Genomic DNA, 18,272 nt, shown 5'->3' on the forward strand with positions numbered 1-18,272 from the left:
TACACCCCCATCTTGTGGTGTACCTGTAGTACCAAGTCCTGGTGACAGCAAAATTACAGCTTGTACATTTTATCAGTCTTTTTTGGTACCCTTTTAAATGAAGTTAATTGCTGATGAGAAGTGCTGCCATCCACAGTGACCACAGCAGCAGCCTCGTGAAGTCTAAGTCCTGCACTGGGGAGGAACAGCCCCAGGACAGGTGGAGCAAAGCTCTTCTGTGCTGTGCAGGTGATGGAGCAGTGGCACAGGGGCGGCTGTGAAGCCATCTGGATGTGGTCCTGGACATCCTGCTGAGCCAGTGACCTCCGGAGACCCCTTCCAACCTCAACCAGTCTGTGATTCTGAGAATTAAGCATATGAGTAGAATCATAGAATTAAGCATATGAGTAGAATCATAGAATCCTGAGGGTAGGAATGGCCTAGATGGCCTCTGAAGGCCTCTGAAGGCCATCTAGTCCAACTCTCCTGCAATGAACAGGGACACCAAAGCCAGATCAGGTTGCCCAGGGCCTGATCCACCCTCACTTTCTAAGTCTCCTGGGATGGGGCATCAACCATATCACTGGGTGACCTGATCCAGTGCCTCATCACTCTCACTGTAAAAGACTTTTTCCTTATATCTAGCCTAAATATACCCTCCCTAAGCTTGAAGCCCTTGTTCTGTTGACACATCCTTATGAATAATCTGTCCTCTTTTCTCCTCAAGCCCCCCTTTAGATACTGAAAGGCTGCTATCAGGTCACCGCTCAGCCTTCTCCAGGCTGAAGAGTCCTAGCTCTCTGAGCCTGTCCTCATAGGAGAGGTGTTCCATCCCTTGGATCATTTCTGTGACCCTCCTCTGGATGTGTTCCAAGAGGTCCACATCTCTTCTGTACTGAGGATTCCACATCTGGACATTTGAGTAACATCACATCACAGTAACTCAAGTGTAAGTCAATAAAACGTATGTGTGCTATGTGCTTGCTATTCTTCAGTTGAAATCAGTGACAAAATACACTGCTTCCAATGAAACCAAGATTAAGATTTTTATTTCTGACAGGAAAAATAACAGTGTTTGTAAAGAGCAATCATGTTCTGCTTTGACTTTTGTTAGAAATGCATACAGGGTATAAAGAGTCCCCTACTTCCAACCTGGAATTCCCTATATTCTTCTGAAGATACAGATCATAAGATGTCCTTATTTCAGCAATGGAATCCAAACCGTGCATGCCCTCAAGCTGCTTGTTCTGAGAAAAGCTTCTGTCCAAAAAAAGTATTTTAATATTACAAAAGTTAATTTTGGACTTAGTCTGTTCTCCCTCACGGCTGTAGATTCTGCAGGTGTCCAGGACTGTCTGTTGGTAATTTGATTTAAAGGCAGAAAAAAGCTGGGAGAAGTTTCAGAGAGAGTATTTATTCATTAAGATTTGAAATAGAACTTTCATCTAGTGGCACAGAGCATTAAACAATCATCTGCGTACTCTCCAGTGTGGCAGTAATTTGGCTGAGTACAAATAGTCCTTGTCTTCAAATCTGCTTTTGGAAATACCTGTATAAAAACACTGTGGCTATATTTCTTACAATTCTAGATTGGAACACTGAACACATATTTGTTTCTAAGGACATAAAACACCTTAAGAGTCTCCTTTGTGTAAATGCAAGTGTGCATTCTGCATAGTGCTATTTCTGTGTACATGAATTACACGTGGGGGGTGTGTCATACAACGATTGAGACAAATAATCTTAGAAAATATTTAACACTTCTAACTGTAAAACATTACATTCAAGCCTATTTCTGATAAAGTTTTTCAGAGTCAGGTTTCAAACTTTTATTCAGTAATGGGTAAACCTCCTGAGCACCTTACCTTCTTCCTTGATAGTTAGAGCTACGTGAAATGCAATTGACACAACTGTTTCAGTATGGCTGTTTTAATGCATAAAATATCTGAAATAATTAATTCTTTCCACTGAATTTAAACATATATTTTGCATTTTATATATTCAGGGGTAGCAAATATAAGGTTCACAAAAACGTAAGCTTTAATTTCAATAATTTTAATAGGAGAGTGCTGTACTGAAATGTCTTTGAAAAATAAAGCTATCATCTGTTCAGTCTGACATTTTTTCAGCCCAGTTTCTTAAGGAAATGGTACTTACATGTCCTTGTTGTGTCTGCCTGTATACACAGCCTGTTAACCCATGATCTGGTAGCCAGACGGACAGCAGGAGCAGTGCAGAGGGCTTTCTCAGTAATAAAGTTTTGTCTTCATGTCAAATTCTGAAATAGGTGTATTCTGGTATAACTCCACACATTCATATTTCTGTTCTGGAAGTGTTTCAGTTGAGACACCTACCTGGAATAATTACGTAGATAAAGCCATAACCTTGTGTACAGTGTTTCATGTTCTTGGACTCATTCTGTTGCATGACAACTACTTGACAACACCTCAATTCTTGATTTTATTTAAGCAGGATCACTTGCATGCATTCTTGCAGGGATTGTGCATTCAAAGCTAAGGCCATTTTTCTTCCCTGTGCTGGCCATGTTTGGGCCAGTGAGGGTTACATGATCTTCACCAGAGAGTTGTCACTGCTTGGCTTTATTCCTTTTTCTATATAATTTCTGCTTGCAATTTGATTTTGCTGATATTGACTGCTGATGTGAATAGAACTGTGTGGACCTAAGCAAAACCTAAGCTCTGACAGGAAATCCCCGAAGTAACTAAATGAAATAGGTAACAGGCTTGCTGAAGTTTCCAAAATGATTTCTGCAATTAAAACAGGTACAACACCAGACAAAGCCTCAAGACCAATATGGATAATTATTACTACACAACTTCAAGGTCTATTATTACTACAAAACTATATTACCGTTATTGGCAGTTGATGTCTTTTTTGACTTTGACCTACAAAGTTCTTGCCTGTAAGACTGAGCACAGAGATTTAAAAATATTTTCCCCAGTGACACAAGAGGAATCCGTCTATGTAGTATCTGCATAGGGAGACAAGAAGTGAAATATCCTCTGTGCGCTTCCCAGCATTAAAATCTATTGCAGCCTGAAAGTAAAAGTGAAGCTATTAGAAAACGATATGCTTGCTGTAAATGTCTTTATGGTGTTTATAATAGGTGTTCAGTAACATTGCATTTTACCTCCAGAAGAGACAACAATGTTGATTCAGTCTCCAAAGATGAGTGAAAGTAAAAATGTGGAGCATACTTTTACAGATTTCACCATGGAGAGAATAGCCATTAATCGTGCTGCCACTTATCACCAGACAGAGCTGTGAGGACAACAGCTTTCCATATAATGTGAAATTTGATACACGAACCAGAATGTAAGTTATATGCTGCTAATACTCAGCATTCAGAAGATGTACTGGTCTCAGCATTATTTTGTCAAACACTGCGTACAGAATGAATGTGAGTATTCATGCAGTCACTCCATGTTCCTAAATAGATTTAAGTTTTATTTACCCTTAGCTTGTCCCTGGCTTTTATACAAGTATTTGTTAAACCATCTTAATCACTTCAGAATTGTACCTAGTGGTCGTAAGATCTTTTTTAAAGGAAAGGTAAACGTTTCACAGAAATAATGGGTTTAAGGAGAAGCTAATTTTGAATTTATAAATCATACAAAATACCTGAACCTTACTGAAGTTGGAAGAATATCTGTGATTTTTGTACCTCCACGCTTCTCCAGTTATATCTCCAGCTTTGTGGAACTGAGACTGAAAATGTCTTCCTTAGGGACAGATTAAAAGCACAAGCTTAATTCTAACCTCAAGTGATAGGGTAAGTGAGAGCAACTTATCTTCAGCTGGAGAGAAAAGCTCAGATGGTTGTAATTACTAAAGATTGCTTGCCATTAGATGCAGGCACATAAATTAATTTCCGTTTTTAATAAAGTAATGCCACTGCAGTTATACACAAGCCCTAAGGTAACTGTGTCTAAAACAAACAGCAAAATTCACACAGGAAATGATGGACAAATTACATAGGAGCTGACTGCATGTTTCAGTTGGAAATTAAGAGTTCCAAAAACAATATATTTATAATCCTCTCAAGGGGCACTTCCTATCTGAGATGACATAAGAGACAAACGACACAAAAGAATAAACAATCTTTGCTAACAGTATTACTGAGAATTGCTAGTTGAAGTAGTTAATGTCTGACAAATTGAAGATGTAGCGATGACCTTTGGTTTATAAAATGATAATGCTCAAATATCCTTTTTAATCTGTATTTTTTAAAGGCTAATGATCAATGTTATTATTTCGGAGAGAAAAAAACGACACTTGCTCTGGCAAAAATGCTTTGCTCAAGTTTACGCACTCCTGGTTTGTGAACAGCCAGGAAGAAAACTCAGTTCTCCTGAGATGGAGTCCTGTGACCTATCCAGTGGACCGTGCTACCCCCAGAACATTGTTGTGTTCAGAAAGCCCTCTACGAAGCAATTTTTCAGAATTAAAAACAAACCGAATGTCACAGCAAATATTTCCTAAGTTAGAAGTTTCATCTAAAGGTCAGAATTAACGTTCCTGAGTTACATATTTCCTCACAGATATTATTCCTACAGCTCATTAAAAAAATATACCCTGAGGAACAATTTACTTCATTAATTCCTTAAAGGGTTAGGATAATTGTTTTTTAACTCTAGAAAAATTCTTCAACTAACTGGAGGTCTCTGTCGTCTGCTCTTCAAGACTTGACACCACCCGAAAAAAATCCTACCTGCAAGCAATTAATCTTATCTATTATCACCCCATATTTCAGTCATTTTCACCTCTTAAGCACCCTCACCCTTAAAACAATGATAACACAAACTTTAATGCTGGTATGAAAGTTTTGGCTGGTTTTGGATTTGGTCCGGTATTTGCTTTTATCATTTTATCTTACACTAATTTACTGCATGATATTAAAAAAAAAATCTCCTATCTAAGGCTTTGAGTTAGTACTTCAAAGACTGTATATGAACACACTATATGAGTAGCATAATGAGAGTCCAATTCTGACTTGGAATATTTGGAGCAGAGCAGTAAGAGAAAGTACATAATATAGTTAGCAAATAGAAGGTAACAAATCGAGGTTATTTTGAAACTCTGACCCCCCCAAAAACACTACCCTCACCCTATCACAAACATTTACCAAAGGGCAGAAAACAAACAGGTTAATCAATGCCTAATCATATTTAGCACATTTAGGACAAGGTTGATGTAAAAAAGGGACGTCTGAAAACAAAACATAGTCAAAGTTTTACCAAGACACAAGTGATAGAGATGCAGGACTATGCCTTGTCTATTAAATAGGAAGTTTAATCAGGAGGAAGTTTTTCACACAGAGTGGTGACACACTGGAACAGGTTGCCCAAGGAGGTTGTGGATGCCCATCCCTGAAGGCATTCAAGGCCAGGCTGGATGTGGCTCTGGGCAGCCTGGTCTGGTGGTTGGTGACCCTGCACATAGCAGAGGGTTGAAACTTGATGATCATTTTGGTCCTTTTCAACCCAGGCCATTCTATGATTCTATTTGATCTGAAATGGTGCATGCAAACTACTACTGAAGGCCAAGAAAATGAGTGTCCCTTGTAAAAACAGAAAAGACAGTGGATTAAGGGCAGTTTCCTATAACACAGACTGACACTGAACAGAGTTATATCTAGCGTGAACTGCATGTTATCAATACCAAATAGTTCATGAATCAAGGAATAGTTCTTCCAATCTGATGTGAATGCAAGGCAGACGACTACTTAATAACTCCCATGTTGCTCAAAAACAAAAGAACATTAAGGTTAGCTGTTTCATTCGCTTTTGTAAGATGCTTGCTCTTGCCATTTTCAGGAAAATGAACAGCTCCAAATACTGAAACACCACAACATTTTTCTCCTGCCTCGCACCACCACTGCCATGCTGGAAGAAACAAAATTGTCCTCCCATCTAATCCTGACCAGCTCCAATTTAAAGCATTTTTCCTGAACTGCTGGATGCTGCTGCTTTAAAACTCTTGATGAATTTCTGCTTCAGGGTATCTGTGTTTCCTTGCTGAATGATGTTTCCATTGTGTAACTTGCATCTTAGCTTCAAACACACTGGAATCCGGTTGAATGAAAAGCCCCAAATGAGTAATAGCTATTACAATTTCCAGACCAAAACAAAAACAAAACCCACATCAAGGCATAGTTAAGGTTGAAAAGGAATATTAGTTACTTAAGGTATAAAGAATAATGGCATATTGTATAAAGCACGTTATAAATTATCCCAAAAGTAAACATTCCAAAAAACCCAGGAAACTCAGGATTAAGGATAAAAACTTAAAAGAAATCCAAACATCTTGACTTATTGAAATGCAGTATGAAAGCCTCCAAAACAAACTTACATCAGCTGTGCAGTGGCACCATGTTATAAGGCATCAATGATGATTAATGCATTTCAGTATCTGTGGCCCTAAATGAGGCTAACTCATATTTCAGAGATACTGGGTTTTTTTCATTAGGTTCCTTTGCAGGCAACAAGTGACCATGACAAGCAATAGGAGACAAGCAGGAGAAAAGTCACTGTATGAGCCTCATGTTAATTTCACAGTTTCAATGTCTGTAATTTGACTACCTAGAAATGAAAAAGGTTCATCTTAACTGCGAAGCTAGGAGTAGAATATTGCCATCGGAGTGAGAAGAAACCATTTCTGGTTGGACCAATAAAACTAAACCAATAATAGTGCCATTACATTTAATAACTTGTTAAAAGATAAACAAATGGCATTAAAATGTTAAACACAAAACAAAAATCTGAGATCCCAACTTCTCATATTGCATAGGTCACCTACCCAGTCTAAGTGGACAGAACACTCATTTGGAACAGTAAGAAAAACAGGTGATAAATGTTTGCCAAACAATTCAACCCCCAAAACGCTTGTTCATTTTTAAAACTGTTTTATTACAAGTAGATACTTGAGATAAATACTTCAGACCAAAATCCAGTAAGTCACATTTATTTTCCTTTTGGAGCAATTCTCAAAACTGGTTGTGTTTTATGGTAAAGAACAAAAAGTTACACTACATTTCAGAACGTTTTGTTCTTTAAATCCGGTCAGACAGGTGGGAAATATTAAAGTACTACAATTTAAATGAATAATTTTCCACTTCAGATCCTTTTCCCAAGTTGAACAAGTCCAAGTGAAAGAAACCATAACTTTTTCTGCTTTGGAGATTCATATCAGCTAGCGATGCACTTCAAGCTATATTAATTTGATTAAAAAGTTTATCCTTAATAACCTGAGACATCAATCCATGTATAGCTTCTATGGTGGTCTTGCAGCTGAAAAACAAGCATAAATTCAATGTTGGCTAAAGACCGAACTAAACTGTCATTTTATTTAAAGATATTCAGCTGTTTTGGAAGTTCAGGGTGCCCATAACCCCATGAATCTCCACAACTGTCCAGAAAGGAAAAGTCATACACCCCAATTTAGCCATTGTTGCCAATAGCTTTGAATGCAAACTGATGGGATCTAGACACACAAAGACCAGTTCCAGGGAACCTGTTTAGCAATTTAGGGCATCGTTTGTTAATAATAGAAAATGAGCTCTGTAGTCTTCTGATCAACAACAAAAAAATTCCCCAAAATCCTGGGGGAAGAGAGCTACCACCTTTTATCAGTGCTTGAAGGTTCTCACACTTCTCCACCTTATCCCAACCTCAGGAGTTCTTAATTTTTAAATGAAAGTATTATACAAATGTTTCTTAAACTTTCAAAAATAACTGGTCATATCTGGAGCCTCTCATTCCTATCCATAGCTCTCCAGGATATGATTTTATTGGTTGGTTACCACAAAGGACTTGATAATTAAAGTTTAATACTTTTTACAGGGAAGAACACATGTATGCATTGTCTTACCTGTCTCTTGTTGCTTTAGCAAGTTTGTCCTCTGATTTCTTATCATGAGTCTCTAAACCCAGCATAAAACTCCCCCGTCCAAGCTGAGCTTCTGACTGCTCTAATTTTTCAGACAAATCAAAGACTTGGCCAGTGGTGTAGTCAGCATTCTTAGGAGAAAGCAAGCAATTACCTTTCTAAATTTTAAGCTATAAACTCAAACATTTATACAGAAAAATAAAAGAACAACATCTAAGTCCTGCACATTTTAACCCTTATCTGCAATTTATGTACTACAGACTACAACTGCTATGTGAGTGGTGGCTGATAAAACAGTATCTCTACATCTGAGAAAGACTCAATACTTAAAAACTGAAATGGGTACTTATTATTTTCCAGCCACTCCTAAGTAATGAAACCAAGAAAGTGCAAGTAAAACTGCTCATTTTGGCTAAGAGAGAAGATTTCAAACTGGCTTCTGCAGGAGGAAGGTTTTGATGCTGCTGCTGTCCCCCTGAAGGCCTACTTTCCGTATATCTTGCAACCTCATTTTAACAGTTTCACCTGTTAGGCATTTACAGATAAAAACAGCAGTAGAAGTGTTTACTTATTCAATGCATCACCTTAAGTCATCCTATTTATTGCAGTGCTGTAAAGAGATATGTGGGTAAAAGATGTTTAAGACAGACATATGCACATAATAGCATATAATGGTACTTACAGTAAGCAAACTAGAAGAGCTGAGAGTGTTCACCCAGTACTTGTTCCACAAAAGCTCAAGCAATTTACGATCCAAAGACGATTTAAAGTAAGATACTTCTAATGCATAATACCTTTAAAAACAAATGTGCACACAATAAAATTCCATATAAATATATCTTGTTTGGCTCTAACACCCAAACGACATCCATCTGAAAAAGTCCTTATTAGTGACAAGTATCTTCAGAAATTCAAGGTATTCAACAATAAAAAAAGTTACTCCCACTTCCAACTCTAACTCTACAAGATGTTTTGTAATTATTTCATACATAGCCTTAATATAGGTTTACACAATCCCTATACATACTGCTGTTTTACTTAAGAGACTGCAAGTGTTTTTGTTAATTTTGTAAAAGCAATGCAATGACGCACTGTACAATAAGGAGGATCCAGGGAACTACAGACCTGATGTCCCTGCTGGGAAAGGTTATAGAGCAGGTGATCTTGGGGGAGATCAGACAGCATGGGGGATCAGGCCTAGCCAGCTTGGGTTCGTGAAGTGCAAGTCCAGCTTGACCAACCTCATCTCCTTCTATGATTGAGTGATCTGCCTGCTGGATGAGGGAAAGGCTGCTGATGTAGTCTAGCTAAACTTCAGCAAAGCCTTCTACACTGTTTCCTACAGTGTTCCTGTAGAAGGAGGCAGCCCATGGCTTAGATACATTCTGCTGGGTAAAGAACTGGCTGGAAGGCCAGGCCCAGAGAGTGGCGGTGAATGGAGCTAAATCCAGCTGGTGACTGGTCATGAGTGGTGTTGCCCGGGGGTCAGTACTGGGGCCTGTCCTATTCGATATCTTTACCCATGACCTGGATAAGAGCATTGAGTTCACCCTCAGTAAGTCTGCAGATAACAGAAGTGGCTGGAACTGTCGATCTTCCTGGGCCCTACAGAGGGATCTGGACAGGCTGGATAACTGGGCTGAAGCCAATGGGATGAGGTTCAACAAGACCAAATGCTGGATCCTGCACTTTGGCCATAACAACCCCAAGCAACGCTACAGGCTTGGGGCGGAGTGGCTGGAAGACTTTGTAGAGGAAATGGACCTGGGTGTATTGGTCAATGCTTAGCTGAACATGAGCCAGGAGTGTGCCCAGGTGGCCAAGAAGGCCAATGGCATCCTGGGTTGTACCAGAGATAGCGTTGCCAGCAGGAGCAGGGAAGAGATCATCCCTCTGTACTCAGCACTACAAGAAATACACTGAGGCCCTGGAACGTGTCCAGAGAGAGGCAACAAAACTGGTGAGGGGTCTGCAGCACAAGCCTTATGAGGAGTGGCTGGAGGAAATGGGATTGTTTAGTCTGGAGAAGACGTGGCTCAAGGGAGACTTTATCATTCTCTACAACTACCTGAAGGGAAATTGTGGTGAGATGGGTGTAGGCCTCTTCTCCCATATAAGCAGTGATAGGACTAAAGGGAATGGCCTCAAGTTGTGCCAAGGGAGATTCATGTTGGACATCAGGAAATATTTCTTCTCTGAGAAAGTGGTCAGGCACTGGATTGGGCTGCCCAGGGAGGTGGTGGATCCACTGACCCTGGAGGTGTTCAAGAAATGTTAGGATGTTGTACTGAAGGACATAGTTTAGTGGGAACTATTGGTGATAGGTGGATGGTTGGACTAGGTGATCTTGGAGGTCTTTTCCAACCTTGCTGATTCTATGCCTCTTCGATATTGTAATTTTTTAATAATACATCACTAATTTTGCATATCTTGCATCAAATTGAATTAGCAACATTTGACAGCAGTAAATGTTACTAATGGACAAATAATTTTGTTATACCATACTTGTTTTTAAAGTCAAACTTTACTGGTACTATGCAATTCATAAGAGATGACAAAGTAGACAGAAACCTGAGCTATGTGTAGATGAATTACAGCAACATTAAAGTTATGCTAGATTTTATTTTGATCAGTAAATTCTTCAGCACTATTAGTGCTTAATTTCTATGGAAAGTTACTGTTACTATGAAACAATTAGTAGTGACCAGACTACCAAACAGTGAGGATCATCATTCAAGTTGGCTACATTTTAAATCTGTAGTGCAACTACCCATACTACTGAGAAGAAGCCATCACTCTAATCTTTTGTAATCAGTAGTTCAATAATGTGCCAATATTCCAGTTTTAATTCCATCTTTTTCTGTAACTGCTGTTTCTTTCTAGGGAAGACTGGAAAATATTTACTTTGGATGGAAGTAGCCTATAAGATAAGCCAGCTTCCTGAGATGGAGATTATGATGGTAACTGTTAAGAACTGTCAAATTAAAAAAAAAACAAAAACAAAAACCAAAAAACCCAAAAAACAACAGTAAACCCCACAACAAAACCCCCCAAATAAACAAATGAACTCTCCCAAACTGACCACTTCAAATAAAGAACAATAAAACACAGCCTCCTCTCATACATAAATACTTTGATTTATGGGCAGTGCCCATACAAGGACTACTCTGAAATGACAGAATCATTACAGTTCTACAAAGATTTCTGTGTAGTTACTATTCTGGATTTTTCTCAGTTTGTATAGGAAAATCAATTCTCAACTGTATTAATTTCTTCATCTCTTGAGGGTCTGACTCTTCATGCAGCTATAAATGCACTAAGAATAGATATCCATGCACCAAAACCATGGAAAAAAAGAGGCAATGGCCTACACCGTATCCATGAGCCTACCATGGCATCAATGAAATCTCAGAAGTTTTCTGTACACATTTCCTTAAACTGCAGGGCTTGTCAAACATCTGAAGATGGAATCGAAACCAGAATGGAAGAAGCAATTCCATCTTTCTCTCATTGATCCCTGGAGGCATTCAAGGCCAGGTTGGATGGGGCTCTGAGCAGCCTGATCTAGTGGGTGGCAACTCTGCCTATGGCAGGGTGCTGGAACTGGATGGTCTTTAACATTCCTTCCAACCCAATATTGCATCTCCATCATCTGCCTCTATCTTCCACTCCACCTTAGCTTAACCAGCAAGAATAAATTGGATCTGATCAGGGGACTGACTTGGCAAAACAAATGCTTTTCCAAGTAAGTACATGTATGTATGAAGCAAGGAACACTTGACTGGGGGATAGGAGAATGGTAAAAATTAAACTGCCTTTAAAATTCATGGAAACTATACTAGTGGGAGAGAAAAAGCAGTAATTCTTCCTGTTGCTGATGTTATCCCTTGAAACAGCTCCACTTCACCAAAGAGAGAAACAACTCAATATGATTGAAAACCTGCAGCCACATTAACAGTGACACAGGATAAAGGTATGCACTACAGTTGCTGTTACCCAGAAGAGCAGTCCTGCTGCTAAATCTACATCTGACCCTGCACTCCTTGCTCTAAGACAGCACCACTCCTTATAAGTAAACCAACTGCTAGCACTTTCAACTAGGTTAAAAGAAACTTCATCTTTAAAACAGTTCCCCTGTAGAAGATCTTCTGATAAATGACACACTTTTCCACAAAATCAACAGTGCTAATACAACAAATAATGTCACAATTTGAAACATACCTAGAAATGCAGTTTTTGGTGAATCACTAGGCTAAATACAAAAACTGAGAATTCGTGCTGCAGTTGGTAATTTTTATGTTACTTACTGTTTACAGTGAACACCAAAATCTTCTATTTTATTAAGTGGAATAGTTTGGTATTCAGAGGGACCTTCATCCGGAGGTTTGTATCCCTACAATTAAACAAAGAAAGGGCAAACATGGCACAGTACATCTGGGACTTCTAAAGAATGACTAAGCTCTTGAAAAGCACGTCACACAAATTCTGATTTACGCAAAGAAGGACACTTCCATAAGGAAGATGACATTTCCCCCACTAGCCTGAAATTTGGAATTTTCTTATATCTCAGGTTTACATTTCGCTTTACTACGAGTCATTATGTTTGCAGGTCTGTCAAAAAGCGTTGGACACGAACAGGGCGGCAAGTTATGATTTGATCTTTTTCTTCTTCTTTTGATCAAAGTAGTAAAGAGCTTCTAATGCAAGACTTTTCCTGTTCTGGGAAGTGATTTTGGTCCTTTTTGAAGGGAAGACAGAAGATAAGAGAAGGGGGAGGAAATATACTTGCCCTGCATATGCCCTAGGGATAGATAAAACTTCAGTTACCTATTTAGCTAAGGTGCTGCCTCTCACAGCTACTGACTAGCTTGCAAAACAATCGAAGGGCTCCCTAAAAATACCCATCTAATGTGCATTTTCTACAGAGGATTTGGTTTCCAGGTGCAGGATTCTTCTCCCTGCTCAAAGTATGGCATTTATGAAGTGGTTTTGCCAACAGAGGTGAATATTCTTCTGAAACACAAATTGTACAAAGCTGAGCTTCTACGTATTTTTCAACTCTAAAATAACGTTGAATGCAAACTGGAATGTCTCATAAATATTCTTGCCAATTACAGATGAATGTTCTTGACACGTCACTGATAACTGGAAATTAAACTTCCAATTATACTTAAGCTTTATTAGATTGAAATAAAATAACAATTATGTGTGTCAGAAGTATAACCGTAAAACTACATGTGGAGATCCAGATCTTCAATATTTCGGTGATTTCTTAGTTTTTAGCCTAACCTTTCCATGTTAATTCACCTCTTTTGTGTAGTGCTTTTTTTTTTTGTTGGTTCATAGTGTTTATCTGAAAGAGGTAACTACAGAAAGTTTCAAATGTTTTTTCTAAAATGAAAAGCAGATTACAACATATGAGATCAAATTTTACAAGTATGTTAGGTCTAAAAAAAAGAAAAAAATTAACATAAATACATAAATGAATGACAGGAAAACTCCTTTATCTAGAGAGTCTATTTGATTTAAGACTGACAAAAATCTATTAAAAACATACTAGAAGTCAACTTTTCTAAATGTAATCAATATTCCCACAATAACCAGTATAGCATCAAGTCGTTACGAATGCACAGTGATACACTGAAGCAGATTTATCTGTCAGATGATCAAACTGCACTAATCTTTAGAACCAATCAATTACTTAAAGAGTGGTTATTGATCACACTGCAGGTAATTTTAAGTATTTACCTTAGGATATGTCCTAAATGCACCAAGATTTACTTTTCCTGCAGATATTGTTCTTGTCGGATCAATCTGTAAAAAATACAAGTAATGCTTCTTACGTAACATTTAATGAATTATTAAAATTAATAGTGATTATATTTCAGAAACATAATTAGTGCAAATTCTATTCATTTAGTCATAAACACTATTTTGTCAGTTGACATCCATGAGCTTTTTAAGGACCATTTTTCAAACCCATTTCAGCATTTTCGCAAATACTTGAAAAGAAATTGCACTTAGAGCAAGCAACAAGCCAGAATAAAAATCCACATTTTAATCTTACAACACATCACAATCTTACAATCTTACTAGAGCTAAGAAAGATCTTGTGATCTGCTGTACTTTGGTGGAAGAGATAGAAGAATCGCAAAGGAATCTCCTTGAGAACAAACTTACTGATGTTCTGCCTCATTTTAAAAGAAAAGAAAAAAAAAAAGAAAAAGGAATAAATGAAAATAGAAGGAAGTCCCAAAGGAAATGTTCTGAATCTGTAAAATATCATAACATGGGGAAACTCATATGGTAGAAATACTTCTTAGGGTGATTTATCCTCGTCTAATGGAATTCTAGCATTACCTATATCCCTTCTTTCTGATTAATTTCAGTCTTTTATCCTTTATTTCCTTCAGCAGCAATAGTTGCACAAGTTGTACTAACGTAAGTTTTATTTTGATTTAAAATGTGATCTGCAGCCTGAAAGGGCCCAGTTTCTTCAGATTTTTTTCTTCAAAGACTTCCTAGAATCTTTTACTTTAGATCGTGCCACTCATTTCAGCTAAAAGGCATTTTAGATTCAAAGCAACAGAACTATGTGAACATAATCTACTCACTTTTCAGAACAAGCAACAAAGAGAACAAATTTTTCTTATATTGTAAGAGGTTGAATATGGATTGCTAATGCATTTTTTGCAGAAGTACCGACTTCAAACTAAGAGCAGCATATAGATTTGTACAGCACTACATCCTTTGGAACAATAAAGCAAAAATGGCCTCAGTGAACAAGACTATCAGTTTGACCAGCATGTGGCAGCAATGCAAAAGTAGCAATAACAATTTAAGATTTAGATCTAACACTTCCATCCTGCAAACTGCACATTACTAGACTGCTAATGGACAAAAATCTAGAAGTCACTCCCCTCTCAACATAACTTGCTATGCAGTTTTATAAGCTATCAGACAGTACTTACCACCACTGCTACAAAGGGTTCTTGAAATTGCTGATTAAGCATCTGAGTACTGACATCGATCCCGGAGAGCCAGCAGCCGTAGCCAGGGTGACTGTGGTACCAGCCAATTGCATTTTCTAGACGACCAACCTAACAGTGGTGAAGGAAAACAAATCCAGAGCTCTGACCCTCATTCGTAAAGCATGGGCTGCCCTCTACTGGGCCTTCCAGCACACTACAACGCAGCAAGGGGATAAAAGAATACACCACAGCCTGTATGCTAACTTTAAATATTCGACATACACCTTGTTTTGCTTAACTACCTTCCAGAAACCGTAAGATCTGTAGTATTAGCTGTCAGAGCCACTACCTCAAAACAAATAACTCCAAGGACCTGGTGACAACAACTTCAATGACAGCTGAAGTACAGAAGAGGTTCCACAGGGTGAGATTAAGTAAAACCAGGACTCTCCAGTGTGGGAGATTTTTTAGAGTGGAAATGATGCCAGTATGTAGAAACGCATATAATGTATAGTAAACCAATAGAGAATGAGCACTATTTAGTACAGAAACACGCTTCAGAGGCATACAGTGAGACCATTAGGTTTAAAGAAATAGAAACTTGAGCATTTTTGGAGACCAGAAGTGTCAGAATTCATTGCCACAGTACACAGTATGCAGTGAAAACCAAAAGATTATTTTCGGGGATTTTTCGACTAAAGAAGCTCATAACAGAAGTTTCCAAATAATACTCCGGGCTATCTTTACAAGTACCCCAAACAAACAAAATCAAAAATCATGGTTCATCAAGGAGAATAAACACCCACTGCATTTAGTTTATTGTAACTGGTCAAGAATTGTGTACTGGCTATTCAATATTGAGTGAAACTATTTCAGTACAGCCTTCGTGGCAGTGTGTTCAATGCATTTAGCTGCTTGGTTTTGCCAAATGCTGAGCATGCCAGGAAGGTTAAATCTGGAAACTATAAAGAGAGACAGAACACAGTATCTACTGAACTGAACATTCACTTTATTTTTGAATAGGCAAAACAAATAACTTTATTTTTTTAACCATCTTAACATCAGATCCTGCCTGTGGAGGAGCAAGTAACTGCAACACTAGCTTCTGCAAAGCACTTATGCAGAGGGATATTATCAACATGTAATCTAATATTAAAAAGAGTTATTCCAGGACAAAGTGCTTGCCAACCTCAGATGTAAAGCAGCCAGCATGCACACTGTCAGAGCTCCAGCAAAGCCAAGTTCTTATTTTTGCTTGATTTTCGCATCATGAGTACTCCCATATAAACCTGGGCTGTTTTAAAAGTCAAATGAACTAAACTGTATATGTAAATACCGATGCCATGCTCTATACTTAAGACATTTTTTCTACCTAAGAACTGGGTAGTACAAACATATCTTCAGATAAAAACACCCTTTCATTTTCTACACTTTTCAGCAACAATAGTATTAAAATCATTACTTGAATAGCTTCCAGATACAGTGAACTACATTAAATAGTTACTTTGACATTTTCTCTTAAAGAAGTGTGATAAATTATTTAAAAAAAAAACTCAAAAAAAAACCAAACACCACAGGTCTTAGAACGTATTTAACCTTTGGACTGTATTTACGCTCTTTCGAAGTCATGATCCAGCCTAATTTATTTAAACCTCCTTAAACCCACGGAAAGCTGTGACTATAAGCACACCTCTCCAAAATAACTCAAATAGCTGTATCTTTCTCTACACTATGTAAGGACCCTACAATTTAAAATACTTCAAGGATTAACGGCAAATCAAAGGTTAAACTGGGCCTCAAACTATTTGAGCTTGGACAGTTTGAGGGATTTCAGTGCTTATTTGCAGTGTCAGAGTGCTGTGTGTTGGCAGCAGCAGGCCAGCAACTGCTCATATGCCATGCTGGCTTCTGCATCAGCCACAGAGCAGATTAATATTTCACAGAATCACATAGTTGTATGGATTGGAAGGGACTTCTGGAGATAACCACCTAGCCCAATCCCTGTGCTAAAAGCGGGATCCCTATGGTGGGTCACACAGGAAAACATCTAGGCAGGTTCTGAATATCTTCAGAGGAGATTCCACAACCCCTCTGGGCAGCTTGTTCCAGGGCACCATCACTCTTACAATAAAGTTCTTCCTTATGTTTGTATGGAACTTTCTGTGTTGCAGATTTTTTTTTGTTGCTTCTTGTTCTGTTGCCACATACCACTGAAAAGAGCCTGGCTGCATCCACCTGACTCCTACACTTTAGATATTTACAAATAGCAATGAGATCCCTCAGCCTTCTCCAGGCTGAACAGCCCCAGCTCTCTCAGCCTTTCCTCATGCAGGAGATGCTCCAGGACCCTTATATCTTTGTGGCGCTCTGTGGCACTCTGCAGGACTCTCTCTAGAAGCTCCTTGTCTTTCTTGAACTGGGGAGCCTGGACAGAATACTCCAGATGTGGTCTCATTGGGGCAGAGAGGAAGGATCACCCTTCTTGACCTGCTGGTCGTGTTCTTTTTAGTGCACCCCAGGATCCCATTGGCCTTTCTGGCCACAAAGGCACACTGCTGGCTCATGGCCAACTTGCTGTCCACCAGGACACCTAGATCTTTCTCCAGCAAGTCAGCCCCTCCTCTCCAGCACCTGCTCCTCTCCAGCAAGCCAGCCCCTCACCTGTACTGATGCGTGTGGTTATTCTTCCCCAGGTGCAGGACCCTACACTTGCCTCACTGAAGCTCATCACTTTCCTCTCTGCCCAACTCACCACTTACATTTCTGCTACCTTTCTGCAAGTGAGAAGTTTACCGCGCTTTCAGACTTAAGACTTCAGAAGGCAAGAAGGTAAGAGTCATGCCATATCCCCCCCCTCTGCGTACCTGCTTGGCGTTCTCGATGTAGGCGGCCATGTACTCGTAGGCGGCCGCCTGCGCGTTGACGCGGGTCTCGGTGCCCTCCACCGGCAGAGCGAAGCTGTCCATGATGATCATGGTCTCTCCGTCCACCTTGCCCAGCATCAGCCCCATCACCTCCAGGTTGCCCCCAGAGCGGGCGTGCATCACCATCTTCAGCAGGGCCAGCGCCGAGATCTTGCAGTACTTGAAGTAATGGTGGCTGCAGCGGGACAGAGGCCGCGGAAGCGCTCAGGGCCTGGCCTCGCCTCGCCTCGCCTCGCCCCGCTTCACCCCCCGGCCCCGCCACCCGCCCGCCCGCCCCACGGCCCCGCTCTCACTCCTTGGTCCAGGGCTTGGCCGCCAGGATCTCCTGCTGCTGCTTGCGGTCGTACTTGTAGATCTCGTCGATGCTTTGCGCCTCCTGCATGTTGTTGGCCAACTCCCACGTCTTCTGCGCCATCCCGCTCCCGGACGAGCCGCCCGCCGCCGCCATCGCGCCCCGCGCCCGGCCCGGCCCGCCTCAACCCCCCCTCGC

General features: G+C 39.7%; 1 protein-coding gene across 1 annotated transcript; it reads right to left on the reverse strand.

Annotated features, from left to right (window-relative positions):
• Window positions 1–6,884: 6,884 nt before the first annotated feature.
• On the reverse strand, window positions 6,885–18,271 carry COPS5 (COP9 signalosome subunit 5). Its single transcript, XM_085221217.1, has 8 exons — window positions 18,076–18,271; window positions 17,723–17,957; window positions 14,859–14,987; window positions 13,636–13,701; window positions 12,195–12,280; window positions 8,570–8,681; window positions 7,870–8,018; window positions 6,885–7,289 (listed from the first exon to the last, which is right to left on the reverse strand). Exons 1-8 carry the CDS (start codon window positions 18,228–18,230, stop codon window positions 7,205–7,207), a joined length of 1,017 nt encoding a protein of 338 aa, XP_085077343.1. The 5' UTR covers window positions 18,231–18,271; the 3' UTR covers window positions 6,885–7,204.
• Between the last annotated feature and the right edge of the window lies 1 nt (window position 18,272).

This window comes from Meleagris gallopavo, chromosome 3 (genome assembly GCF_905368555.1).
Source record: "Meleagris gallopavo chromosome 3, MGAL_WU_HG_1.1, whole genome shotgun sequence".
NCBI lineage: Eukaryota > Metazoa > Chordata > Aves > Galliformes > Phasianidae > Meleagris > Meleagris gallopavo.

What these genes read in the sequence shown, in the direction of transcription:
- COPS5 (XM_085221217.1), bottom strand. Translation starts at nt 18,230, where the DNA reads ATGGCGGCGGCGGGCGGCTCGTCCGGGAGCGGGATGGCGCAGAAGACG. An exon ending in TTTGGTGTTCACTGTAAACA is followed by an intron (nt 8,682 to 12,194) that starts GTAAGTAACATA and finishes TTGTTTTTAAAG; the next exon opens with GTATTATGCATTAGAAGTAT. An exon ending in GCTAAAGCAACAAGAGACAG is followed by an intron (nt 7,290 to 7,869) that starts GTAAGACAATGC and finishes CTTGTTTTTCAG; the next exon opens with CTGCAAGACCACCATAGAAG.